The following is a 27,825-nucleotide window of genomic DNA, read 5'->3' as shown; positions in this document are numbered from 1 at the left end:
ATCAGTGTTGCAATTTGTTATGGGAACTAATCAGTGTCTTTAAGGCTATATTTATTTAGCAATGGTAATGAGAATTAGAAAGGAATAGGAATAAGAAAGGAGTAGAGAATGGAATGAGATTCCATTATTTAAGGTGTTATGCCTGAAAAAGTGGGTTGACGTAGAGCCTTGTCAACATGGGTGGTCAGAGCTTGAGAAGGTTCTACAACTGCTCAGATGTGATCACGTCGCGTGATGACGTGAGTGACATGTTCCTACCAGTATGGTTGGTGTACGCTAGGTTGACATATGGTTGGAAACGATCCACATGTCCAATCCCTACATGAGTCGAGGAAATCACTCGGGCAGGTGAGCAATGGGACGTAGAGCTGGATTTGCAGACATCTACTCCACTCGTAGATTTAGTAATCATTACCTTGGTTCATCCCACTATAAATAGAAGACTTCTCTCCCATTTGTGGGATTGATTAATTTCTCTCTAGAATAGCATACGCTCTCTCTCTTTCTCTTGTATTTTTTAAGCTATAATTCAACTTGCTGAACGCGACCTGACTTCACTCATTAATATAATATCAGTGGATGTAAGATTCGCCTTGTGAGCATCCGAACCACTTTAAACATTGTTCTTTACCCTTCATTCAACTAAATACTTTCATAATCACGTGTGACTTCTGAGCTCACTCAGCATTTCTCACGTGCGAATAGTTGGTGTCAAAATCAAACATCAACATAAGGAATATGGATTTCTTCGATCCGTTCCTTGGTTAAGAAACAAAGGAAACAAGGAATCAACATTCCTCTAATAATTCCCTTGTGTTTTACTCCAAGTAAACAGTTGGTTAGAGTTTATATTGTAATCCCTTATAGGCTATTCATTCAAGCAATAATAACATAAAAAAATTCAATTGCTTTCTGTGAGTCTGGCTAAACACTTCGTAGCTCAACATATGCATCACAACAGAATGAATAAATTCAAATGCTTAAAGCAAAGATTGGAGCTAACACTCATGTCTTAGGTGAGAGTTAGACAATCCTTTATGTGATCATCAATGACCTTACCACATGTAACAACGCATCGATGCACAAATGTAAAAANAATGTATACGATTGAATATATATAAAGCCATGAAAACTTCGTTTCTTAAGTAACGTTCATTGTTCGTTATTGCTTTTCTGTTTTGCTCGTTTTTTGTGTATTCCTCTGTTTCCCAGATTCAGACCATGAAAAATGCTACGACTTCTCCTATAATCATTGGTCTCTATCATTCGCTAAATGCGACTAAGACACTCTAGGATACACCATGAAGAATGTAAACGCGTAAAAACAAAACAATATCAACCTGTCATGCTTTTAATTACAATTATCTAGGTTAAAAGGTTAGTTAATTGAAAAATTCTAACTATTAAAATGTTACACACTTGCCTTTTATTTATTTATTTTTTTTTTCTTCATTGGTGTGGAAATTTGTCCTTTATCGGCAAAAAAAATTATATCATTGCATGTGAACTATTATAATTAAAAGTAAAGATACCTAAAACATAATTTTACCAATAAGTCAGATGCGATTTCCATTAGAGGTGGACTAAATATTTTAACCTTCAAATTTGAATTCTCATAAGAATTATTAGATAGAGTCATTTGAAAGCATTTATAGAAAGTCATGATACATTTAGGAAGAGGTTGAATGCTGCAACAGTCACCGATTAGTGATAAAAAACCAAATAATATTGTAACAGATAAATGTGCTAGGCAATACTCTTACTAGCATCAATAGCTTTGATCGAGATCCTCCCAGATTTTTTATACAATCCCTCCCGAGATGGTAACGTTATTGGATAACACTTAAAAAAATATATATATAAAAACGTGTTCAAGAAAAGTTCATCTAAAATAAAACTCTATAAATATTTGATATCAACATTCTTCGTTGTATGCAGTTGAACTTTCCTTCAATGGATCCTTGTTGTTGGATGTATTTATTAGTGAATAAGTTCACACCTTGGGAGGTGGGAGAACCCACTTGTTTCCCTCGAGGTAAGTCATGCTCAGAAAGGGCTCAACTTCTGCATCTGATAAGATCTTGGCAAATTTAGCTTGACGAGTAGAATCAGCCCCTGGTCCCATACACTTGTACCCTCCATAATATACCTTTCTGAAAAAATTGCAATTTCAAAAAAATAAAATAAAAATACACCATTTGTTATGAGGTTTGTGTTGGTCAAAGGACGAAAATGCAAAAAATTCAAGTAGCAGAAGAAAAAGGTAATTCTGCAAGACGGTGTCGTTTTTGACTTCAGTAAAATCAGTTGTATAATAAGCTTTACTTTACAACTTTACTCTTTGTCTTTGTCTTCATATAAAAGAGTAAAGTTGTTCTTTACTGTACTTCTTCTTAACGAATCCAGTTATCAAGAAAAGAAAATCAAACACATTTCTCTCTATTTTTCTGCTTTGTTCGCAAACCCTAAGCTAGTTTTACATGGTATCAGAGCGCTGACTAACGTCAATGGCCTCAGATCCCGCTATCTCTCAGTCGCTTAACAGCACCGGGAAGATGATGTCTGAAATGCAGAATCGAACTACCTCAGTTCTTGCCTCGAGCTTACAAGTAATTAATCCCAAGCTGACAAGGAACAATTATCGGTTTTGGAGCTCTCAGATTCTCTTTGCCGTTGGCTCACATGAGCTGGAAGATCATCTGTTAGGTAGAGTACCTTGTCCTTCACCTATTCTGATTAATGATTCTGAAGTTGAACTGAGTAGTAGTACTGTTCGAGAAAGTTTAAATCCAGCTTATATAATGTGGAAAAAGACTGATAAATGTTTAGTGAGTTGGTTACTAGCTTCAATTAGTGAAAGCATGTTCTGTGTTGTGTCTAAGTGTAGGTTTTCCAATGAAATTTGGTTAGCCTTAGAAAGTGAGTTTGTTACAGACTCAAAAGCTAGAGCCTTACATTTGAAAAATTTACTTCAAACAACTCATAAAGGAGCATTGAGTATTAGTGACTATGTGAAGAAAATGAAAGAAACTGCAGAAAGCTTAGCTGCAAGTGGATTGATTATCTCTTATGTAGACTTATTACAGTATGTGTTAGATGGTCTAGGGCCTGAATATGATCCAGCAGTAATGACACTCACCTCTAGACTAGAATCAAAAGTGGATACTGTAACTCTTCAAGAGGCACAGTTTCTGTTGCAAAAGTATGAAATTCGTCTTGAGAAGTTTAATTCCACAGATCTTTATAACACTTCAGCAAATATAGCCTCCATAACAAATCACGGTTGCTATAATGTGTCTGGTACTAATTTACCAGTCAATCCTTCTGTCAAAACTGCAGACAATCTGAGCAGTACCATACCTTCTCTAATGTCTCTTGGAAACCCACACACCTCACAAAACTATGTCACCTTACCCTCATATGTAAACTCACCTGTTCAGCCCCCTGTTCTAGCTGTTCAGACTTCATTCTCTACCTACAACACCACAACTCAACCTTTCTCTCCTGGTCCTGTTGCTAACTCACATTTACCTTACAACACTATGCCCTTTAACCCTAGATCCTCTGGTTTTAACACATATGGAAGAGGCAGAGGTTGATGTATTGGCAGAGGGAGAATTATTTGTCAAGTGTGCAATAAAGCTGGACACTCAGCCATACAGTGTTATCATAGATATAACTCAACTTATAATGGTACTTTTCAAGCTGGAAATGGAAGCTTTCCTAGTCACACATTTACTAATTCAGTACCATAACAACATTTCAACACTTATCCTACTGAACCAGTACAGTATCCTACTGATAGTACCTTTCAAACACAGCAACAACATTTTAACCCACAACAGTCACAGTACACTGGCACTCCTAAGAGTAATTTTGGTACTCCAACAACTTTTGGAGTTCCTAGTCACCAGATGGGAGCCAATAGTCAAGCAAATTTGGTTCATACTGGTAGTAACTCAATGGTGTATCCTGGAAGTAATGCTTTTTCAGATCATAGTTGTACAGCACTATACAACAATCCACAGGCTTCTATCACTACTCCAGTTGATCCAGCATGGTATATGGACTCCGGGGCAACTGATCATGTCACTTCCAACCTATCTCAGCTGACCATTAGCAAGAACTATGAAGGTGAGGATAAACTTCAAGTTGGCAATGGTGAGTACCTTCACATTTCCCATACTGGTCACTCTTTTATTCCTAGTAGTCTTCATTCTAAGTGTCTTTATCTTAAAAATATATTTTGTGTTCCTAAAATCACAAAAAATCTTCTTAGTATTTCTAGGTTTACTAGGGATAATAATGTTGTTGTTGAGTTTGATGCTAACTCTTGTGTTGTTAAGGACAAGTCAACCAAGGCCATGTTACTACAAGGGGGTCTTAAAGAAGGACTTTATCAACTTGAAATTCCATCAAACACCACTGATCTGCCAAAACCATGTGTCTCTTATCATCAATCTGGTTTGAATACAGCAAATACAGCCTATCTGTCCCAAAACTTGGCAGCCACTGCACATGTTATGAGCCATTCAATCAAAGATTTTCTCAACCTGTCAATAAACCTGTAACTACTCCTCAATTGTCCAACCAACATTTAGAGATAGTTGAAAATGTCAATAAAAATTCTGATGTAGTTTCAAATGTTAGCTATAATAAAGATTCTGATTTTACACCACAGTGTAGTGTTTCTTGTTCTAGAAATGAGTCAAAATGTATTCCTATTGAATCTCATGCTTGTTCTACTATTAATACTAATGAAACACATGCTGTTGAATTCTCATTTGAGTCTCCTGCATCAATGGTTGACAACTGTGTTAATTGCTTTGTTAATACTTGTTCTATTGTTCATACTAATGAAATACATGATGATGAATCATTTTTTAAGTCTGCTGTCTCAAAGGTTGAAAACAATGTTAAATGTCCTATTAATGAACAATTGTCTGCTGTTGTTTTTTCAAATGTTGGTTTCACACCAAATTGCTTGACTGTTGACAAACACTCACACCAACACATGATTTGGCATAACAGATTAGGTCACCCCAACTCTACTACATTACATAAAGTCTTGTCTACACTTTCCAAATCTGCTTCTCTTACTGAAAATCAGAATCTGCTTACCAAAGTGTCTAGTTTCTGTGATGCTTGTCAGCTGGGGAAGTTACATCAAAACAGTTTTCCTTTGTCCCAATCTCATGCCATAGAACCCTTAGCTCTTGTACACAGTGATGTGTGGGGTCCTGCCCCAGTCACTTCAGTGGAAGGATTTAAGTATTATGTGCAGTTTCTAGACGATTTTAGTCGGTTCACCTGGCTGTTTCCCCTTAGGACTAAAGCTGAAGTTAAATCCACCTTTATCAAGCTTCATCATCTTGCTGAGAGGCAGTTTGGAACTAAACTGAAATGCCTTCAGTCAGATCAAGGAGGTGAGTACAAAGCCTTACTTCCTTATCTAATTGAAAATGGTATTCAAACTAGGTACTTATGTGCCTATGTCCACCAACAAAATGGCCGTAGTGAAAGAAAACATAGGCACATTATTGAAACAGGACTTACCTTATTAGCTCATGCATCTATGCCTTTAAAATATTGGTGGCTGGCCTTTGAAACAGTAGCTTTTCTCATCAACCGACTGCCCACTACTGTCTTAAATAATAACACTCCCTATTATTTGCTTTTTAATAAATATCCTGTGTATGATAGTCTTAAAGTTTTTGGCTGTGCTTGTTTCCCTTTTCTTTGGAATTTTCATAGTCACAAGTTTGATTTTCATTCCTCAAAATGTGTATTTGTCGGGTATAGTTTACTTCACAAAGGTTATAAATGTCTAAGGGCTGATGGGAAGATCTTTATTACTCCTAGTGTTAAATTTAATGAAAATGAATTTCCTTATTCTCAAGAGATTAATAAGCTACCTGTTCAATCTAACACTGATCCTTCAACCAATTCCCCTAATACTTGTTCCAGTAATACACATCCACTGCCATGTATAATTTTCCAGCATAATCCATCTTCAATAGCCTATGATCCCCAAGTGGTAACTGGCTCTCAGGCTGTTCCTAACAATTCAGCAGTTGGTTCTTACTCTTCAGCAGTAGGTACATCCTCTTCACGCTTGTCTGATTCATTCTTACCTAGTATCTCTAAAGTTGCTGATAGTTCAAGCCATAGTCCTCCTTTATTTCCACATGAGAACACTGCAGAAAAATCTGGTTTTCCATTACATACCATTAAATCAGAATCTGTCCCATCTAACTCAAACAGTCTTAATCCAGTGTCTCAACTACCTGTTGTTTCTTCCTCCTACAATTTGCCATCATGTCATATTGAAGTTGACCTTGATACTCCAATACCAGCTTGTGATCCTCCATCTAGTTGTAAGAATTTTAATTCCAGTCCACTTCTAAAAGCACCTTCTGGCAGTTCTGATACAAATTTGCAGACTGCTCAATCTCAATCTATTCTATCTTGTTCTTCTCCATCTCCAGTATCTACCAGTCCATCATTATATACTTTACCTAATTGCCAACTTGAGGTTGACCTTACTGCTTCACAGTTCACTAATGATCCACTTCCTATCCCAATTAATTCTCACCCTATGATTACAAGAGCCAAAGCTGCTACTGGTCATGTTAATTCAACCTGTGAGTCTTTGGATCATGCTGTTTATCTTACAGCTAGTCAGCCCATTATAGAATCAGAACATGTATCAGTTGCTGAAGCATTAAAAACTGCAGTTTGGAAAGAGGCTATGCAGGCAGAATTTGATGCTCTAATTAGGAACAACACCTGGACCCTTGTTTCTCCTACTGTAGACATGAATATTATGGGTAATAAATGGGTTTTTAGAACAAAATTGAATGCTGATGGTACTTTGCAGAAGTACAAAGCCAGACTAGTGGCTAAGAGGTTTCAACAAACTCCTGGTTTGGACTATTTTGAGACATTTAGTCCAGTTATAAAACCATCCACCATCAGAATACTCCTCACTCTAGTAGTAACCAATGCATGGGATATTCAACAAATTGATGTCAACAATGCATTTCTTAATGGTACTCTAGGTGAGCTAGTGTTTATGCAGCAACCAAGTGGATTCGAATCAGCTGCTCATCCTTCATATGTGTGCAAATTAAACAAGGCTTTATATGGCCTTAAACAGGCTCCTAGGGCATGGTTTGATAAACTCAAGGCTGCTCTCTAAGCCAAAGGCTTTCAAAACTTAGTTTCGGATTCGAGTTTATTTGTTCTTAAAAAATCATCAGGACTAATCTATGTTCTTGTTTATGTAGATGATATTTTAATCACTGGTTCTGATGCAGCCTATATAACTCAGTTGTTGGAAGATTTAAATGAGCAATTTGCCTTGAAAACTCTAGGATCACTCAAATATTTTTTAGGCCTAGAAGTAGTTAAGACAGCAGCTGGTTTACATCTTAGGCAGTCCAAATATGCCTCAGATTTGCTTGTCAAAACCAGAATGATGGATGCACATTCATGCTCTACACCAATGGCTGTTGGTACTAAACTGAGTACTGATGATAGTGATCTATTTGAGAGCCCTACATTATATCGCAGCACAATAGGAGCCTTACAGTACCTAACACTGACCAGACCAGATATTAGCTTCACAGTTAATCGTCTTAGTCAGTTTTTACAAGCCCCAACTGAGTTACAATGGCAAGCATGCAAGCGAGTTCTGCGATATGTTAAAGGAACACTAAACTATGGGCTACAGTTTAAACCAGCAAGCTCCCTAAATATTGAGTGCTATGCTGATGCGGATTGGGGTAGTAATGTTGAAGATAGAAGATCTACTATTGGATATTGTTTCTATCTTGGACCTAATCTAATTCAGTAGAGCTCCATGAAACAAAAAGTTGTTGCGTTATCATCCACTGAAGCGGAATACAGGGCGTTAGCACAAACTGCTACCGAGGTTGCATGGCTTCAAAGTATGTTCACTGAACTCAGCCTTCACTTGCCCTCAAAACCTGTAATTTGGTGTGACAATACAAGTGCTGGAGCCTTAGCTTCAAATCCAGTCTTTCATGCAAGAACAAAGCATATAGAAATAGATGCTCACTACATTAGGGAGCAGGTTCTTGCCAAGAATCTGACAGTTCAATATGTACCGTCAAAATTGCAGATTGCAGATGTGTTGACAAAGGCATTATCTGCTGTTCAATTTACTGAGTTGAGGCAGAAACTAAATGTGGTTGCAGTTCCCTGTAATGCGTACTGATTCTTGCCTGATTTTGTAATATAGAAGAAGATCAAAATGCACCTTACCTGATTTTGTAATATAGAAGAAGATCAAAATGCACCTGCACAATGGTTGAAATCTGTTGTTGAAAAATGGTTTGGAAAATGGTTGAAATCTGCAGTTGAAAAATGATTGAAATATGCAGTCTGTACTGACTCTTAATTGCTATTTACTGGTCTCTGTGCTACTATTTTTTTTTTTTTTTGTGTGTACAGAAGATGACAGATGTATTTTTTTTTATTGATGAAGATTGAAAAGTTGTGGCAGATTGTAGTAGCTGTGACAGATTGTAGTAGTTGTGGTAGATTGTGGTAGATTGTAGTAGTTGTGACAGATGTGTGTTTTGTAGTAGTGGCAGGTGTATGTGTTGCAAGTGAATTTATGGTGCAGAATTGATTAACTGATGCAGAGTTGTAAAACTGGTGTAGAGTTGTTAAACTGGAGGTTTGTGGTTGAACTTCAGTTACTGGAGGTTTGTGATTGAATTTCAGTTGGTTGTATTGAGCAATACAGTTTATAACTGTATGATTGAGATAAGAGTTGTTAAGTTGCGCAGTTGAGATGATTGTTTTTGAAGAAGTTATAGAATTTTGCTCATGAATTTATGGTGTAGAATTGTTAAACTGGTGCAGAGTGAATTTATGGTGCAGAATTGATTAACTGGTGCAGAGTTGTTAAACTGGAGGTTTGTGGTTGAACTTCAGTTACTGGAGGTTTGTGATTGAATTTCAGTTGGTTGTACTGAGCAATACAGGTTGTAACTGTATGATTGAGATAAGAGTTGTTAAGTTGAACAGTTGAGATGATTGTTTTTGAGTTGGTTGTTATGTTCTTGGTTTTTCTTTATTACCTGAAGCTTGAAAAAAGTAGAACTGAAAATAGTTTGATGCAAAGTTGCTCAGCTGAAGTTGAAACTGTTGAAACTGAAATTGCAGAATTGTTTTGAGCTGGTTTATGTTCTTGATGTTGTTTTGTTGCTACTGCAAAGCTGAATATGTAGCACTGAAATTGACTGCTTGTCCTGAGTGGCTGAGTAAGTTTCTTTTGTTGATTAGCTGAAGAAGTTGAGTGTGTTTTCAAAGGGACTATATGAGACAAGGTCTCAGAAAGAAACGTTGATTTCAGAAGGGATGTTGGTCAAAGATCCAATGAATTTAAAATGCTGGTGGAAGAAAGACTACTGAAGCAGTAGAAGAAGAATGTCCAGTTTCAGAAGGGATGTTGGTCAAAGATCCAATGAATTTAAAATGCTGGTGGAAGAAAGACTACTGAAGCAGCAGAAGAAGAATGTCCAGTTTGAGAGGGGATGTTGGTCAAAGGACGAAAATGCAAAAAATTCAAGTAGCAGAAGAAAAAGGTTATTCTGCAAGACGGTGTCATTTTTGACTTTAGTAAAATCAGTTGTATAATAAGCTGTACTTTACAACTTTACTCTGTCTTTGTATTCATATAAAAGAGTAAAGTTGTTTTCCTTTACTTTTACTTTTAACGAATCCAGTTATCAAGTAAAGAAAATCAAACACATTTCTCTCTGTTTTTCTGCTTTGTTTGCAAACCCTAAGCTAGTTTTACATGTATTACCTTATTAAAGTGAATGAAGGATAGGGTATTAATTTAATAATTATTAAAAAATTCTAGTAGATTACAAGGTTGAGGTATAGTAAAATATGAATTGTTGACATATGGCACTAGTAAGTAGCGGACCCAGAATTAATTAGAAACAGACTTTGTTGTTTATTAATAAAGTAATTTATTAATTTTAAAAAATAGAGTAGATTACAAAAATCAAAGTACAAGTAAAATAAATGCATCTATTAACATGTGACACTAGTGGATCAAGATCTTAAAAAAATGACTTGATGTTTCCCTATTAAAAAAATACATATTGTATATTATAATATTATTATGAAAATCAAAGCACAATAAGAAACCAAATGTTCACATATGTGGAGTAGAAATTATATAATTAATAAAGAAGACTTCTAAATCTTGCAGATGACATCGTAGAACTACAAAAATCTCTTTCCGTGATTTTCTCCTACATATTTGTGTGAAGTCATAACCTAAGGGTCCTCAATTATGTGTTATGTGATAAAATTAAACAGCCCCTTGATTATTTAATTTAACAGACTGTTTTGATTCTCTCTCCTTCTTTTGAGTTCTTATCTTTCACTCTGTCTAGATTCTTAGAAAAGAAAAGAAAAAAACAGCCTTTTAATTGTCAAATCTGAGATCTAGAAAGGTTATATACGATTATACCGTCAATAAGTATTAGAAGAGCTAGCCTCAACTACTAAAATGCTACTAAAAAGAGATAATATTTCATATATAAATCGTCTCATATAATAAATTGGCGTATTTTAAAATGATTTGATGACTAAAGATTACAAATAAATCAAACGATTAAAAGATATTTTATGACAAACATGCAAAATTATTACTCATTAAAAAACTATAAATCCCATGTGTTTTTTGAGTTTCTTGAGCAATCAATAAAATAAGTAATGTGAGAATATACAAAATAGATGTTGGAAAGATGGCTTAAATCGGTTGTTGATATGGAAACATACAGAATAAAAATAAAATTATAGACACCAACTCAAACAAACATAAGGGAGATATAAAAAACTTTTACCGACTTATTATTTCTTTCAAAAATATTAATAATTGAAAGTATATTCTTTGATTCTGAAGCTAAATTCTAATTCTAATCAAATTTGGTGTCCTAACATCAATACAATATTTTATACTTATGACAAACTAAAACTAGTCATATTTGAACGATGATAATTCACAAAAAATAAATAATTTAGTTTATTCACTCGGGGTATTACCAATTAGGGGACATAGTTTTATGAAAAAAAGATAAATGATACAAGTTTCAAAACACACAAATAAGAACAATTTGGCCTTTGATTTGGCTACGCAAGGCGAGATTGTGGACGTTGATGGCCTTTTATATTTCTTTCTTTTTTCTGTATTCAAATTATTGAACTAAATTTATTTTTCTATTTAAGTTAACACTAATTAGTCTTCAGTAGTTTGATTTTAATTTTTTTTTTTTTATAGATATAAAACACGGCACTATTGTGTAACCCATGGCCTAAGCGGTGTGTATAATACTCCTTTCGATATGAGATTGAATGGCTTCCTGTCAAAAAGTGTGGAACAACTAGAGAACACCAGCTACTCTCCAGTGGTTATTGGAATACTTCTTTCGACACTATTATTTTACAAAATATAAATAAAAAGTTGTTACATTATTTCACATAAAGTTTCCATTCATGTTAACACTTATTATTATTACTTTTTTAATAAATTCAGTTTCTGATTGTCAATATGTGTTATGCTTAGAAAAGTAGGGTTAACGCTGAGCCTTGTTAGCATGGGCGGTCAGAGCTTAGGTAGGTTCTACAACCATTCAGATGCAGCCACGTCGCGTGCTGACGTGAGCGGCATGCTCCTGCCAATGTAGTGGGTATGCGCCAGATTGGCGAAAGGCTGGAAACGGTCCACGTGTCCAATCCCTGCACAAGTCGAGGAAATCACTTGAGCAGGTAAGCAATGGGACACAGAGAAGGATTTGCACGATATCTGACTCACTCACAGATTTAGTAATCATTACATTAATTCATCCCACTATAAATAGAAGGCTCCTCTCCCGTTTGTGGGATTGGCTAATTTTTCTCTGAAATAGCATACACACTCTCTCTCCCTATTGTATTTCTTAAGCTAAAATTAGCTCGCTGAACGCAACCTGACTTCTTACATTAATACAATATCAGTGGACGTAGGATTCACTTGTTTGAGCTTCTTCATCTCTTACTCAATCCAATCCCCCCATATTCACGTGTGACTTCTGATTCCGCTCAGCATTTCCCACGTGCAATTGGTTGGTGTCAAAATCGAGCATCAACAGTTTGGCGCTAGAAGGAGGGCCTGATTTAGTACTTGCTCTTCATCAGGAGGATCTCTGCCTAATTGGTCCCACTACAGCAAATGGCTTGCCGATTCAAATCTGATCGAACCAATCATGGAGATGAAGAGATCCCTCAAGTACAAGAGGACACTTCTCCCGAAGTGCCCTCAGTCCCACAAAATACCATGGGGGATATCCCTTCAAGCTCACGGCTTGATCCAACCATCATGAGCTACCTGGAAAGGTTCAACAATACTCTCCAAACAGTCAGCCAAAGGCTGGACCGGTTAGATCGGGTCGTGCCACTGGAATCAAATGAGGCAGTGCCACTGCCAAAAACGCCTGCAAGTTGCATGAAAGCGCGAAAAAAGGTAAAAGCCCATACTGCATGCACTGCAGCGCATCAAAGAAAGGGAAAGCAAATGGCACACAGCAGACCTAAAGGCCCCGAGGAGCTAGCGAACATCGCTCTTGCCCCAGGTAGAATACTCATGGCATTGAGACTCGGTGACATGTCGCGACCCGAGCCGTCCTATGCCATATCGCATGAGTACTCCCATAAAAGTGCAAAGCGGGGAGATTCTGGCTATCGCCACCGCTGAGGTCAAGAATACTCCCTGAACCATTCAGCGACATCACACGACTCTAGCCAACGTGTTTCAAGATTGGCCAGAACTACCAGCCGAGGCAAGGAGGAATCCCACCTACGGTCTTTCCTCAATCGCAATCATGAGGGTCGAACCCATGTTGCGGAAAGCGATCCCCAGGTGGCTCCGCTGCCTCAGATTGAGGAGCTACAGCGAGCTCTGAATTAGTTAAAGGTTCAGCAAAATGAGCAAGGGCTGGTCGTAGAGGTGTCTCCCTTTTCTCCGGTAGTGTTAGCCGCCCTTCTCCCATCAAGATTCAGAATGCCTGACATGCGAGCATTCGACGGGAATTTTGATCCGCATGATCATCTATACGAGTTTATTGACCTCATGGAACTCCACCAAGTCTCTGACTTGGCGAAATGTCGTTGCTTGGCGGCAACTCTTACCTCGCACGCCAAGCGATGGTTCAGGTCGCTCCTAGCAGGATCAGTCAGCTCATGGACTTAGATGAGCTTGACTTTCAAATATGAAGTTCACGATGCCCTTGAGCTACCTCAGCCACAAAATGCAAGAGAGGGATGAGCCCCTCCAATCTTATATTGATAGGTTCCACAGGGAAGGTAGCTCACACTCTCGAAGAGTCCGTTTGAACCCTCATCATTGCGGAAGTTCGTCCATAGACAGATCTATGGAAAGAGCTACAATCTGAGGATGATATTTCCCTCACCCGCTTCTATAGCCTTACAGAGAAGTACCTCCGCATTGAAAACTCTGTGGCAGCGCTCAACCGCCACGACCTTGGTCCTTCGGGCTGTACGCTTGGTCGGGGGGAGAATAGGAGGGCTGATCATAGGTAGGCTAATGACGATCAACGAAAAGGAAAGAAGCAGCGATATGAGTCCAAGAAATCCTACGCCCTAATTCCTCATGGAAATCGCGACAAGAATCAGCACACCCCTCTGAATGCATCAGTCTCTACTATTCTTGATAAGTCAAAAGAGGTCGGCCTACTCGGGGAGCCTATGCCCATGAAAAATCCCCCTTCAGCTAGAAACAGTAAAAAGTACTGTCGCTATATCAGGATAATGGGCATCACACCGATGAGTGTTGGGCCCTTAAGCAAGTAATTGAAGACCTCATCAAGCAGGGGCACTTCAGAAAAATCAAGAGGAACCGGGCAAGAAGCGTCGTGGTCGCAAGGGTATTTACAGCGTAGGAATCATCTTTAGGGGACCAAACCTTAGAGGGAATTCGCGAAATGCCCAAGAAAGGTATGCTCGTACAGCCCATCATGACCCCATCAGTGTAATGAACACAACGTTGCGACCATCTAAGGTTCACAAAGAGAAGGAAATCACCTTTTCCAAAAAAGAAGTGGTTTGATTGCATCATCCTCATGACGATGCTCTCGTCATCACGCCCCAAATAGGACGTTGCGATGTCCACCGAATGCTGGTGGACAACGGAAGCATTGTGAATATCTTGTTCCAGCGAGCTTTCGAAAGAATGAATCCGGATGAGACTGGCCTAAAGCCTGCCTCCATCCCTCTATATGGTTTCACCGGGGATCACCTGATCCCCAAAGGAACGATCTCACTCCCAGTCACATTGGTTGACTCCAGCGAGGTGACCAAAATCACTGAGTTCTTAGTAATGGATTATCTGTCCGCTTTCAATGGCATCTTGGGACGACCTCTACTAAGAAACTTTAAAGCAGTTACCTTGATCTACCATTTAAAGATGAAGTTCCCTACCCCGATGGGGATAGGGGAAGTTAGCGAATCTTAACACGCATCTCACGACTGCTATGTAAGGGCAGTACAGATGGCGTGCAAGGGAAAAGGCAGTCTACCTGGCATCCCTAAACAGGCAATGGCGATCAGTCGGATCGAATCCCAGCCTGGTCTAGCGGAGGATTGAAAGAATCAGCATGCATGAAGAGTGGTGGAGATGGAGAATGAAAGCATGAAAGCATGGATTCTAAAAACCGGTTTTCAAACAAAGCTTGGAAAAGAGATTATACCTACTCCTTTGCTTTGGATTGATGAAGATCAGCCTCAAAGTAATGAGACCTCCACACTTTAACACCACCTTGAGAGGTTTAGAGAGTGGTCGTGGCTTTTAGAGAGAGTTTTGGTTTTGCTTTGAGTGAACAATGTGTGTTATGAACAAAAATGCAACCTTTTGCATTTATATATACTTGGGCAATTTTGCAATTATTTATTTTTCACTTCAAAGCCCAATAAAATCTTATTTTATAAAGGGACCCCATGAATTTATTATGCTACCCTTTGAATAATCAATATTATTCAAGGGCCCATGTAAACTAAACTAGTTTATAATGACAACCTATAAAGTTACCATTTTACCCTTTAACTATTAAAAGGTTATTTTTGTTCATCTCATTAATCTTAAAGCTTTAAGATTTAATCTTAACACTTTAAGATATAATAATTAAATATAATTAATTATTGCTTGACCATTTTAATCCTTAAAATGTCACAAATAGTTTTCTATGTAACTATTACTATAGAAATCCCGTTATTACCCTCATTAAAATGGCTAAGTGATTTGTTGGGTCACTTAGCCATTTTAAATCATTGACTACAATGTCTCAGGTCAAAGGACTACATCGTGCACTGATATAACCAAACGATAAATCATTGACTACATGCTTTTCCAAGTGATTTGTCGTTATTCGATCACGTTTGAAAAACAGTTCACCAACCGTTAATCCATACCAATGCCCCAGTGACATGACTATCATCGTCATCCGTACTTATATCAACTCATGATATCTTTTAGAAGCATCCGGTATGCCTACTGTGCAATATAGTTGCCCAAATTTATATTGCTTCCGTAGGGAACCCTTTTCGATAATTCATTTACCTATTAAATAAATCATCTGGACAATTCATATACATACTTTATTTTAAATGCATGACTGAATAAAGGAAGCAATTTACATATATGAATTGAAGAACTCTTTCTTCTATTATTTATGATATATATGGATACAAGACAAAATGCTCTGAAACTGACAACACGAATGGTTTCTAGGGCATACACTAATATACACTAACAAGGATAACTTGGATCCTCGTATCCAAGAATGCCTTTCCAGTGGGTCGGTTGAGGACCTATTTGAAGTATCAGTTGACCAGAGCGAGCCGAGCCGAGTGTTGAGAATTGGAAGTAATCTCAACCCCTAGCTCGCCAGCGACCTGACCTGCTTCCTCAAGGAAAACATCGATGTGTTCGCATGGACACATGCCGACATGGTCAGGATCAGCTCGAATATCTTTTTCCATGCCCTGAACATCGATAGTGAGGCTAGGCGGTCTGCTGGAAGAGAAGAGCAATGGATCTGGAGTGATATGCTACCTTGAAGGTTGAGGTAGATAATCTCTCCTTCCAAATGGATCCATCCGGAAGGCACTCTACCCAAGGTGGGTTGCCAACCCAGTTTTGGTAAAGAAGCCCAACGGCAAATGACGGACATGTGTTGGCTTCACCGACCTTAACAAAGCTTGTCTGAAAGATAACTTTTCCTTGCTAAGGATCGACCAGCTTGTTAATACCACCTCCAGGCATGAGCTATTGAGTTTTATGGACACCTACTCAGGATACAATCAAACTCCGATGTACGCATTGGACAAAGAGCATACCTTCTTTGTTACAGATCGGGAGTTGTATTGCTACAAAGTTATGCCATTCGGCCTAAACAATGCTGTTACCTGCGACTGGTTAACCAGATGTTTTCCGAACAGATCAGGAAATCGATGGAATTATATCTTGATGACATGCTGGTCAAATCGCATGTCGCTTTTGATCACATAGCACATCTCACTGAGATGTTCGGCATACTCTAGAAGTACAGAATGAAGCTTAATCCTCTCAAATGTTCGTTCGGAGTCTCCTTAGGAAAATTTCTAGGGTACATGGTTAACCACAGGGGAATAGAGATCAACCCCAGGAAAATCCAAGCTCTCCTGACCAATTGAAAACAAGTTCAAAGTGTCAACGGGCGAATAGCGGCACTTAGTCGCTTCATATTGAGGGCAACATATTGATGCTTGCCATTCTTTAATATACTCAGGGCCAATAAGAAGTTTGAATGGACTCCCGAGTGAGAACAGGCATTCCAGAGCATTAAAGAGCATCTCGGAAGAGCATTTTTCCTGTCTAAACCTCTCCCGCAAGAAATTCTCCTTTTGTATCTGTTCGTCTCTCAGTATGCGGTCGGTGCAGCTCTAATCTGAGAGGAGGACAGGGTCCAATGGCTAGTATATTACGCGAGCAAATGTCTACTGGACTCCAAGATGCGGTATCTAGAGATAGAGCGATTGGCTTATGCCTTGTTGATTGCCTCTAGAAAGTTACAACCTTACTCCCACACCCACACAATCCATGTATTGACCAGTTATCCACTCAAGCAAGTCCTTTAGAAACCAGAGGCTTCAGGTAAGCTACTCAAGTGGGCGTGGAGTTAAGTCAGTTCGATTTGCAATACAGACCGAAAGCAACCATCAAAGGGCAGGCTGTTGCCGATTTCATCTCAGAATTCTCATATCATCCAATCAAGGAATCCGAGCAATAAGCCAACGAAGTCACCTAGGAAACTGTTCAGAATCTATTGACTTGGAGCCTCTATGTCGATGGGTCATCAAAAAGGAAAAGGGCCGGGGCAGGCCTTCTCCTCCTAAATCCCGAGGGGACTCGTATTCACGGCATCTTCGGTTTGGGTTCAAAGCGACTAACAACGAAGCTGAGAATGAAGCTCTACTTGCTGGATTGCAGTTGGTAAGAGAAATGGGATCAACCGCAATCAACATCCATAGCGACTCCATGCTAGTTGTCGACCAGATTTTGGGAGAGTATCAGGCCAAGGAAGAAAACATGATCGACTATTTGAAGAAAGTTAAGGTTGCACTCGAGCCATTTAAGCACTTCACGATCACACAGATTCCTAGAGACAATAATTTTGTTGCGGATGCCTTGACAAAGATAGCCTTATTGCTGGACTCGAATGTGCCAGAGAGTATTCCTGTTCGGTTTATAGAGGCCTCTAGTATTAGCTCGCCTGTACAGGCTATGAATGTGATCGAGCTAGCCTCCTAGATGACCCCTATCATTCAGTATCTTTGAGAAGGGACCTTGCCTAACGACAAGATCGAGGCAAGAACCCTATGAACTAGAGCTGCTCGTTTTACACTTATAGGAGATCAATGATGCGTTGTAATTACAACATGCAATGTGTAGCAAGTGCACTGGTCGCAAAAAGTAATAAAGTGATAAGTAAAGTATCGTTCCCACGAGGATTGTTTGTTAAGCACTGATTTTCCTAATTGTTTGACAAGTTGGAGAAAACGAAAAATGTTGGATTTGCGGGATGAATTTAAGCTAAAGTGAAAAAAAAATTTACTACGTACTTAAAAGGCTAATTAATGACAGTAAAACTAATTCAAGAGAAAATATCAATTAAAGCAAACGGTTAGGGTTTTGACTTCATTAGGCTTTTATGAAATAATCTACGAATTATGCTACTTCTACACTCACATGCACGGATTATAAATCGGACTCCTTAATGTGTAAAACATACATTCTCAGGCTATGTTTTCCTACTTTTCCCTGTTAAGCTTCCGCACCCAACAATTTGAAGATTAATAGATCCAAGTTCGTTAAGCTAATGGAATCCTAAATTGATTTCATTGATTCTCAAACCTATCTCTAGCGTTCAATACAATAATGGCGATTACCCTAAGAAGCTCATACATGATTCATTTCTCAATCTCATCATGGTCAACAAATAAATTCAATAAAAATAAGAATAATCACACAATCCATGCAATAGAATGTAAAAGCAACAATAATCTATTGATTAAACATAAAAATCCTAATTACGTCAAACCCCTAACCTAAAGTGAGTTAGTTCAAACTGAAATTAACACAAATAGAAATAAAAATAGTAAACAAAGCATTCAACATGTTGGAATCAAGAACAGAGAACAAAAATCTTCCCTATTTGATGAATCCAAAGAGTTTAATCTCCAATCTTCTCTTCTTTTCTCCCAAAAATGTCGAAATCCTCATTAAAATGGCTAAGTTTTTCTTATATAGTCGGTCCAAAAACCTAAAACTCGCCTAAAACAAAACTGTGCGTTTTAATAAAAACTGGAACTTGTAGACTTTGTCGCGGCGAAGAATAAACTTCGCTGTGGCAAGGAATTCTAGAGAGCTTATAGCATTAGCGAACTGTTCTAAACAATTCTTGAAATTATGAAATTACCCTCCGCTTGCTTCCTTACTTGAATCTTAAATCTTTGGTGCTCTCCAATAGGAACAAGCTTCATAATGCTTCAAATCCGCATCAGAACTTCCCCGAATCTTGAGATTCACTTGCTTATGGGTCCAGAAACTAATTCCACTCTTTATTTGCTCAAAGTGCACATTTTGGCCTGAAACATAAAACATATGAAATTAAGTTGCAATTCAGGCAAAAACGACATAAAAAGTATCCAAAATCGGGCCAAAAACCCTAGATAAAACAGTATAATCCTAGGATTATCAAACAACTGTACAAGCGAGGGTTTAATGCCCCTCTCCTCCGATGTGTAACCGATGAGGAAGCAGACAATATCATGAGAGAGATACATGAAGGGATCTGTGGTAATCACACGGCTGCACGATCCCTTGCCAACAAAGTTCTTCGTCAAGGGTATTACTTGCACTGCTCCAGGAGGACACCTACAATTTTGTTAAAAAGTGTGACAAGTGTCAGTGGTTCGGGAACATACTACGAGCTCTTTCCCACCAGCTGATAACCATGACCAGCCCTTGGCCATTCTCCATGTGGGGAATCGATCTCATTGGACCCATGCCAGTTGGTAAAGGGGGAGTCAAGTATACGGTGGTCGCGGTAGACTACTTCACCAAGTGGGCCGAAACGGAGCCTTTGGCCGCGATCACTACCAAAAAGCTCAAAGACTTCGTCTTCAAGAACATTGTGTGCCACTATGGTATTCCTTACACACTCATCTCTGATAATGGAAAACAGTTCGATAATAAGGAATTCAAGCAATTTTGTGATGTGCTGGGTATCCACAAAAAGTTTGCCTCAGTCGCAAGACTGCAAGCAAATGGTCAGGTTGAAGTTGTCAACAAGACCATCAAGCACACTGTAAAGGCAAAACTTGGCGCAGCCAAAGGAAATTGGGCTGACGACCTCCCTGAAGTCCTATAGGCATACAAGATAACTCCGAGAACCTCTACCTCAAAAACACCCTTCTCACTAGCATATGGCTGCGAGGCGATGATCCCTATGGAGGTATGAACTGGTTCACTTCGGAGAAACCTGCTCAACGAAGTAGACAATGAAGTGCTTTTACGTGCAAGTTTGGATTTAGTTGAAGAACATCACATCAAGGCTTAGCTAAGAATAGTAGGCTATCAGCAGCGCGTGAAAAGGTTCTTTGACTCTAAGGTTAGAAGAAGAGACTTCCAGGTCGGCGACCTCGTCTTGAAGGAAGTCCTTCTCGGTACAAGAGAACCGAGTGCGAGAGTTTTGGGGCCAAATTGGGAAGGCCCGTACCGCATCGCCAAAGTGATAAGATCGGGGACTTATCACCTCAAAAGGCTAAACAATTCCGAAGTACCACAAACTTGGAATGCTGAACATCTCTGCCCATATTATCAGTAATTCCGAACTAAGTTTTTCCTTGTAAAGATTTTACTTTTCTCAATCCTTGTAAATAACACAAGTCCTTTTGTAAACACTTTTTCCGCATGTATATGACTCTGTTCGCATAGACATTACTTGTATGAATGCTATTGTAAACAGTTAGAAAGCGACCTCATTTGTAACGATTGTGGGGTACAAAAAATTATAAGTACTCACAAAAAATTAAGACAGAAGTGTCTTTATTTATTGACAATATAATAAGTACATATAAGCAAGTATAGGAAAGGTGGTACAAAAGTAGGAACAATCACTGATCCTCATCCCCAGGTCGCGAAGGCGCAACCTCAGCATCTTCAGGATGGTCGCCAATTACCTGCTTGGGCGCGGGCTCCTTAAGGACATACTCTGGATGCTTCTCTTCCAGGTCATGTCCTCAAGCTGCCTCCTCATCCTCGGCCCGTGCTATAGAAGTAAGGATACTCTGGTACTCATCGGGGAGGTCGGTTAGATCAATCCTGGGATTCTTCGGCCGAAGGGTGTAGATAGACTAGATCATCCAATCAGCAACCCTCCTCTCAATCTCCAACTATTGCTACTGCATCTCTTCAATCAACGAAATGACACGGCCTTTGGTGAATTGGAGTTCGGCCTCGAGCACCCACCTCTGCTTTTCGGTGGTTTCCCATAGCTCCACCCTTTCCTTCTCCGCTCGCAAGGCCCGCTTGGAGTTCGTTCGTAGCTCTAGCTCTTTCTCGCCAGCCTCCTTGGTGAGTTTGGCCACTGTCCTTTGGAACTCCTTTATTTCTTCTTCTCGCTTCTCCAACTCGGCCTTTTAGAAGTCCACCGTGCGAAGAGTAGCATTCCTTTTAGACAGGTGCTGATTCGCTTGAACGGTGGATAAGTATTTCTCAGCTTGAGCGGTTTCTAAGTCCCGTTGAAGCTGAATGTTCTCTTCTCTCAGCTCGACCAGCCCATTAGCAGCCCCCAACTGAACCTTTTGTAAGGACAAATGCATGGCAAGTAGGGCCTGCGTAACGAAGAGAGTAAAGAGTTAGTTTTGTCTACTAAAAAATGGCAAGAAAATGTAAAGAAGTCCTCGCCGATGACAACTCATTTTACTTGGCTCATGTGCTGAAAGGATATGGACATCAAATCCATGGGGTTGGAGGCTACGAACTGCTCAAATGCCTCTGCTAGCTGGCACTCTAGTAGGGTAAAAACCACCAGCTGCAAATGGTTCGAAAGTTGCCCTATAGAGTTTAGCACGGGTGGGCTCGTGCCGACAGTAGGTAGCATTTCATTCATCAGTTCCTTGCCCGACCTCCTCCAGGGACCTACGGCCTCCCTTTGCCTCATCTGCGGACCCTCCGAGGCAATGGAGGCAATGGTAATGTTGGCTGCACCCCTAGAAGGCCCTATTGAGCAGAACGCTTGGTAAGGATGCAACCTATCGGGCTGGATGCCTAGGCCTTCCGACCTTGAACTCCGACTCCTCGGCCTGAAGTTTCTTTCTCTTCTTAGACTTTTGGGCCGTAGTATTTTGCCTTGAGCGAATAGCCGAAGGCTAGGGAGCACTTACAGGTCAGACCAGAGCATCCGTTGTTGTCCCTCTGATGGGGGGACCGCTAGGAGCCGCTCCAACTGATCTGGTGACGCCTACTCGGGGGAAGGTGAACTGCCTTGGTCACGGCAATGTGGGCACTTTAGGAGGCATGGTCCCTGCATGTGAACATTGTTAGGAAAACAGTTCGCTGCATGCAAATAACAAAATAGGCTAAGGTTATGGTGCTTACTTGGTATGGTCTCTAAGGTCGCTTCGGGATTGAAGAAACTGTATTTTTGTAAGTTCGCGATTACAGAAAATACAACGAATCTATCATTTCAATCAAGTCAAGAAAAAAAAACTAAATCTATGGGATGGAGATAAACAGATCCATTTAGCTACGATCAAATATAATCACGAGTAATCTTGTGTTGCAACTTTCTTCGGGCAAAAGGCCGAAAGCAGTGATTCTATCAAGATACTCGAGAGCCGATAACCTGGTCATCTTGTTTACTGCGAAGAAACAAAAAATTCATTAGCAAAGATTAAAAGGAGATTCGCCAACTCAGAGAAAGGAAAACCTACTCGGCTCCCTAAATTGGAAAATGTCATTGTATTGAAAGAAGAAAAACTTCGTCTCTTACGTCTCGACATTGCTGGGGTAACTATGTATTCCCGCCTCGATCGTAGATTGCTTCGAGAGGTAGAAAGAATCCTTGTCCTTACTATTCTTCAGGTAATATGAGCAACCAAGCTCTAATGTGGTTATCTCACCCAAAACGTTCTCGTCGCATGCGATATACATAACCACGACAATCATATACGCATTCAGTATAAGCTGTAGCAGTGCGACCCTGAAGTGATCGAGGACTGACCCAACAAAAGGGTGAAAAGGGATCAGCGCTCCACTCTTAAAAATGTTCTCGGAGATCGCAGCCATCCCTTTTGGTGGATTTCGAGTTGTGTATGTCCACGTGTCAAATCCCTGCACAAGTCTAGGAAATCACTTGAGCAGGTGAGCAATGAGACGCAGAGAAGGATTTGCACGGCGTTTGATCCACTCATAGATTTAGTAATCATTACATTAATTTATCCCACTATAAATAGAGGGCTCCTCTTCCGTTTGTGGGATTGGCTAATTTTTCTCTGAAATAGCATACACTCTCTCTCTCCCTATTGTATTTCTTAAGCTAAAATCAGCTCACTGAACGCGACCTGACTTCTTACATTAATACAATATCAGTGGACGTAGGATTCACTTGTTTGAGCATCCGAACCACTTTAAACATCGTTCTTCATCTCTTACTAAATCCAATCCCCCCATATTCACATTGACTTCTGAGTCTGCTCAGCATTTCCCACGTGCAATTAGTTGGTGTCAAAATCGAGCATCAACAATATGTATAAATGCAATTAGTTGATGTCAAAATCGAGCATCAACAATATGTATAAATGCAGCTATCCAGAAGTTCTCAAAGGATTAAACATCAACACAACTTAAAGAAAATGGTTGTTCATGTACTTTTACTTTTAGAGGTTTTTTTTTTTTTTTTTTGGTATGAATCTCTTGTTTTTTGTTATTAATTATAGATCTTATTTTGTTACCAACAAAAAGATATGTTTCTGAAATCTCTACATTAACAAACATAAATTATTATTAAATTTATGCAAATAGTAATCGAGGTCCTGAGGAAACTAAAGAATTGGTGATAATTCATGTATTACTTCCAAAATGTTCAAGATTTTCCCAAAAAAATAAAAAAATTGGTTTCCCCTAGTTCCCTTTACACAAAAATCCTTCATCCTATTTCTAATTTCTAATACCCTTTTAGCCAAATAACACATCAGCCCCCGGTTTCTTACAATTACTAACTAACCCCTTCCTACCTACTTTCCTGCTGTTACCAACTACCAAATAATAGCTGTGCTATACGAGCATTCTCCATCAGTATTTTTATATATAAATAGGAAACAGAGTTCAATACTTATATGCCACAGTCTCATTGTCACTTTGTTGATGTGATAAAATTGTCCAATGAAACAAAGACATGTATTGTTAATTTTCAAAAACCTCCGCTTATGGTAGTGGTTATAGATAAAACATTAAAGATACTTATTCATAAATAATAAAGATGGATAAAAAAAAAAAAAAAAAAAAAAATTTGATAAACATGTGATGATACATACAATATTTCTCAGTATGAAAGCATTATCCATCATTGTATTTATATATACATTGGAAACAGGGTTCAATACTAAAGCTTGAATTACTCGCCATGGCCAAAGGAAACACTAATCCACTTGCTCTTGCTATCCCCATCTTTACTGGGGAAAATTATGATGTTTGGAGTATTAAGATGAAGACATATTTTTTTTCCAAAGAGTTATGGGACATTGTTAATTATGAAAATTATTTAGAGATCACCGGCTCCGCTTTATCTGAAGAACATCAGAAGCAGTTGAAAGAAAGTAAGAAAAATGATGCAGCAGCACTTTTCATCCTTCAACAAGCGGTGGATGATAATATTTTCCGCAAAATTTCTCGTGCTCAGAAGGCGAAAGAGGCATGGGACGCTTTGAAAGAAGAGTTCCAAGGCATTCCTCAGGTACGCGCTGTCAAACTATAATATGGATCTCTTATTCATTACAGCTTCTAATCGCTTCTTCTTAATCGCAGACTACCGCCTTAGCCGAAGGGAGAGAGCGGGTAAGTAGCAGAAAACTAAAATAAATTTTCAGAAGTAAAGGAATAATATTCCAACCGAAAAAAAAAAGTCTGAAAAGTTTTCTTTTTCTTTTTATTGCAGAGGATTTCAAGAAACACCTGCCATTATATAAAGCTATACTCGAAGGTGATCTGAAATCGGTACGAAAACTCTGTGATGAGGATGAGAATGCGTTAGAAACGAGAATTACGGTAAACTTGGACACAGCTCTTCATGTAGCTGTTGGGACAGGCAAGGCAAATCATATTGTGGAGTATCTATTGTATCAGATGTCAATGCATCAACTGTCACTGAAAAATAAAGAGGGTAACACTGTTCTTTTCATTGCTGCAATTGTTGGCAATGTCCAAGCAGCCCGCATGATAATGAAGAAAGATGAAAATCAAACTTTAATTCAAGATTCAAACAAGTCTAAAAGGATACCTTTGATTGAGGCCACTCGACATGGCCAAAAGAAGATGATCAACTATTTATTGCAATTCAGCAACAATTATTTGGATTATCATTCTGCAACACGTTTTACATCGGGCGTTCTTTTCGTAAAGTTGCTTATAACTGCTGAATTTTATGGTGAGTTAATTCTTTCTTTTGCTAACTTTCAATACATGCCGATGAAAGTTTCATTTACTTTATTGAGACATATTTTCAGTAATTTTCTTCATGTCCGAAATTTGAAATTAGTAATCCTAGCTAATAAATTCATGTCGATCATTATGTCTCAGACTTGGCGTTAGACTTGATTAAAAAACATCCAAGTTTAGCGACAATGACATTTTATGGTGGTGAATCTCTGTTGAGTGAAATAACCAAAAAGCCATCAGCATTTCCAAGTGGAGGAACAAAAAAGCTACCGTTTTGGGGATACGTCGGCGTTTCTAAGTGTGAGTATATATATTTCTTTCTGACATCAATGTTATTTTTCTTTTGATTTTGTATTAATAAACAATATTGTTTGAGCAGTATTCTACAAATGAAGATATTTCAAATGAAAAGGGATTGAAATTTTTTTTTTTAAAATTCTAAAAGGAGGAACAAACTTATGACTTACAGTACTTTACCCGGTTATGTATACAATTACTGTCATTGTTGATAGTTGAATCTGTTTAATTTGCAGTTACAAGTTATACGAAAGAAATAGGAGAGACAAAGTTGATGAGTGATTACAAAGTACTTGAACTTGTCAAACACTTGTGCAAGGTAATTGCAGACGATAGAAACGACTATAGAACAACTTCTTTGATACTAAAGCGACCACTCCTTTTAGGGGCAGAAATGGGGGTCTGTGAAATTGTGGAAGAGATTATAAAGTCATATCCTGATGCAATCTGGTTTACGAATGAAAAGAATCAAAATCTGTTCCACTTAGCAGTCATGAATAATCAAGAGAAAGTATTTAACCTCTTATATCAAATGACTGATCACAAACATTTGTTGTTAATGTCTCAAGACGAGGAAAAGAACATCATCTTGCATTTAGATGGAAAGCTAGCTCCTGAAAATAAACTAAATGTCATTGCTGGTGCAGCTTTTCAAATGCAGCGTGAGTTACAGTGGTATAAGGTAAGACTTCTGATATAAACATTGAAATAATTGCTTTTTGCAGTACTGCATGACTACCGGGGGAGTGAAAACTATATATATATATATATATATATATACACACACGATGTTAAATTAGTTTAACTCGTTAATGAATCTAAGCTTCCTGACACATAATTAATTTATACATTACTAGTGAATGAGCCTTAGATTCAGTTTTTCATCCTCCTAACCAAGTAGACATGCTTTGGGTGATGTTCAAGTCACTTGTCACATCCTACTCATACATTATTAGGGAATGAGTCTAGAATTTAGTTTATAACACTTAAGTCCTCCTAACTTAGTAGACATTGTTTTGGGTTTCATATACATTTTCGTTATTTCTGTTCTTTCATATATAACTATGTTATTTTGTAATTACAAAGTTTATGTTATACAGGAAGTAGAGAACATTGTACCTGCCGAGTGCAAAAACGAAATAAATTGTGTAGGAGAAACTCCGGCAGTGCTATTCCATAAGTCCCATAAGAAACTTGTTACAGAAGGTGAGAAATGGATGAAGCAAGCAGCAACTTCAAGCATAGTAGCCGCAACAGTGACTGCCACACTAGTTTTTCAAGCAGCGTTCGGTGGAACTAGTGGCTACGATAAATTGAGTCTGTTCATGACATTTGGGTTTTCAGATGCACTCTCCTTGTTCTCATCGATTGCGGCCGCCATAATATTCATGTCCATCATCACTGCGCGCTACCAACAAGATGATTTTCTCAAGGCCCTTCCCAGAAAGTTCATATTGGGAGTTGTTATCATGTTCATCTCCATAACGTCAATTATGGTAGCGTTTGGCACCACTGTTTATCAGATTTTTTATGAGAAAAAGGCATATTTGATGCTTGGTTTAGTGGGTGTATCAGCCTGTTTGCCCATGCTCTTGTTTGTGGCTTCGCAATTTTCCCTCATATGGCACTTGTTCATTTACACCTATCGGCCTGGCCTTTTCAGCAAGCTAAGCAAACATGTCCCCGACCAAGTAATTAGATAAGTCAGAGAGAAAATGTTGAAGTTACTCTCGTTCCAGAGAAATTAGATAATAAAAGAGTAGCATCCACTTCTTATTGAATCTTTAATAGCCCGTTAAAACTTACAATATTATGAGTTTATAGATATTTATAGACTTGCTTTCTGATATTAATTTTAATACCTAAACCTTAAAGATATTAAGATTTTTGTTATTTCAAAAACTTTGCGAAGATTTTTATTATTTAATTAAACCTTAATTTTTTTTTTATTGTGATGTGAAAATATTTGTTATTTAATTAAACCTTAATCTTTTTATTGTGATGTGAAAATAATAAGTGTTGATGCGTGATTTTGACACCAACTAATCGACACGTACGCAACGTTGATTGGTCAAGAGACACACGTGAGTATGGATAAATTGTAGTAAATGTAGTAGTGAGAGCCTTTTAAAGTGGTTCGGATGCTAAGGTAGCAAGTCCTACATCCACTAATAGTTGTATTGATATTGTGGGTTAGGTCGCAATAGCGGACTGACTTACAAATG

The 27,825-nt window shown here is 38.6% G+C and overlaps 2 protein-coding genes across 2 annotated transcripts; both read left to right on the top strand.

Moving 5' to 3' along the window:
• Positions 1-24,698: 24,698 nt before the first annotated feature.
• Positions 24,699-25,650, top strand: LOC116125796. Its single transcript, XM_031411509.1, has 2 exons — positions 24,699-25,292; positions 25,445-25,650. Exons 1-2 carry the CDS (start codon positions 24,992-24,994, stop codon positions 25,648-25,650), a joined length of 507 nt encoding a protein of 168 aa, XP_031267369.1. The 5' UTR covers positions 24,699-24,991.
• Positions 25,651-26,132: 482 nt separating this feature from the next.
• On the top strand, positions 26,133-27,310 carry LOC116125795. Its single transcript, XM_031411508.1, has 2 exons — positions 26,133-26,282; positions 26,701-27,310. Exons 1-2 carry the CDS (start codon positions 26,133-26,135, stop codon positions 27,301-27,303), a joined length of 753 nt encoding a protein of 250 aa, XP_031267368.1. The 3' UTR covers positions 27,304-27,310.
• The last annotated feature ends 515 nt before the right edge of the window (positions 27,311-27,825 follow it).

This window comes from Pistacia vera, unplaced genomic scaffold (assembly GCF_008641045.1).
Source record: "Pistacia vera cultivar Batoury unplaced genomic scaffold, PisVer_v2 Contig171, whole genome shotgun sequence".
NCBI lineage: Eukaryota > Viridiplantae > Streptophyta > Magnoliopsida > Sapindales > Anacardiaceae > Pistacia > Pistacia vera.
The sequence above is the reverse complement of the archived record's forward strand: the minus strand, read 5'-3'. Positions and strand labels throughout refer to the sequence as shown.

Coding starts and splice junctions, on each gene's coding strand:
- LOC116125796 (XM_031411509.1), top strand. CDS start 24,992: ATGTCAATGCATCAACTGTCACTGAAAAATAAAGAGGGTAACACTGTT. Junction 25,293..25,444: donor TATAACTGCTGAATTTTATG/GTGAGTTAATTC, acceptor ATTATGTCTCAG/ACTTGGCGTTAGACTTGATT.
- LOC116125795 (XM_031411508.1), top strand. CDS start 26,133: ATGACTGATCACAAACATTTGTTGTTAATGTCTCAAGACGAGGAAAAG. Junction 26,283..26,700: donor GTGAGTTACAGTGGTATAAG/GTAAGACTTCTG, acceptor TATGTTATACAG/GAAGTAGAGAACATTGTACC.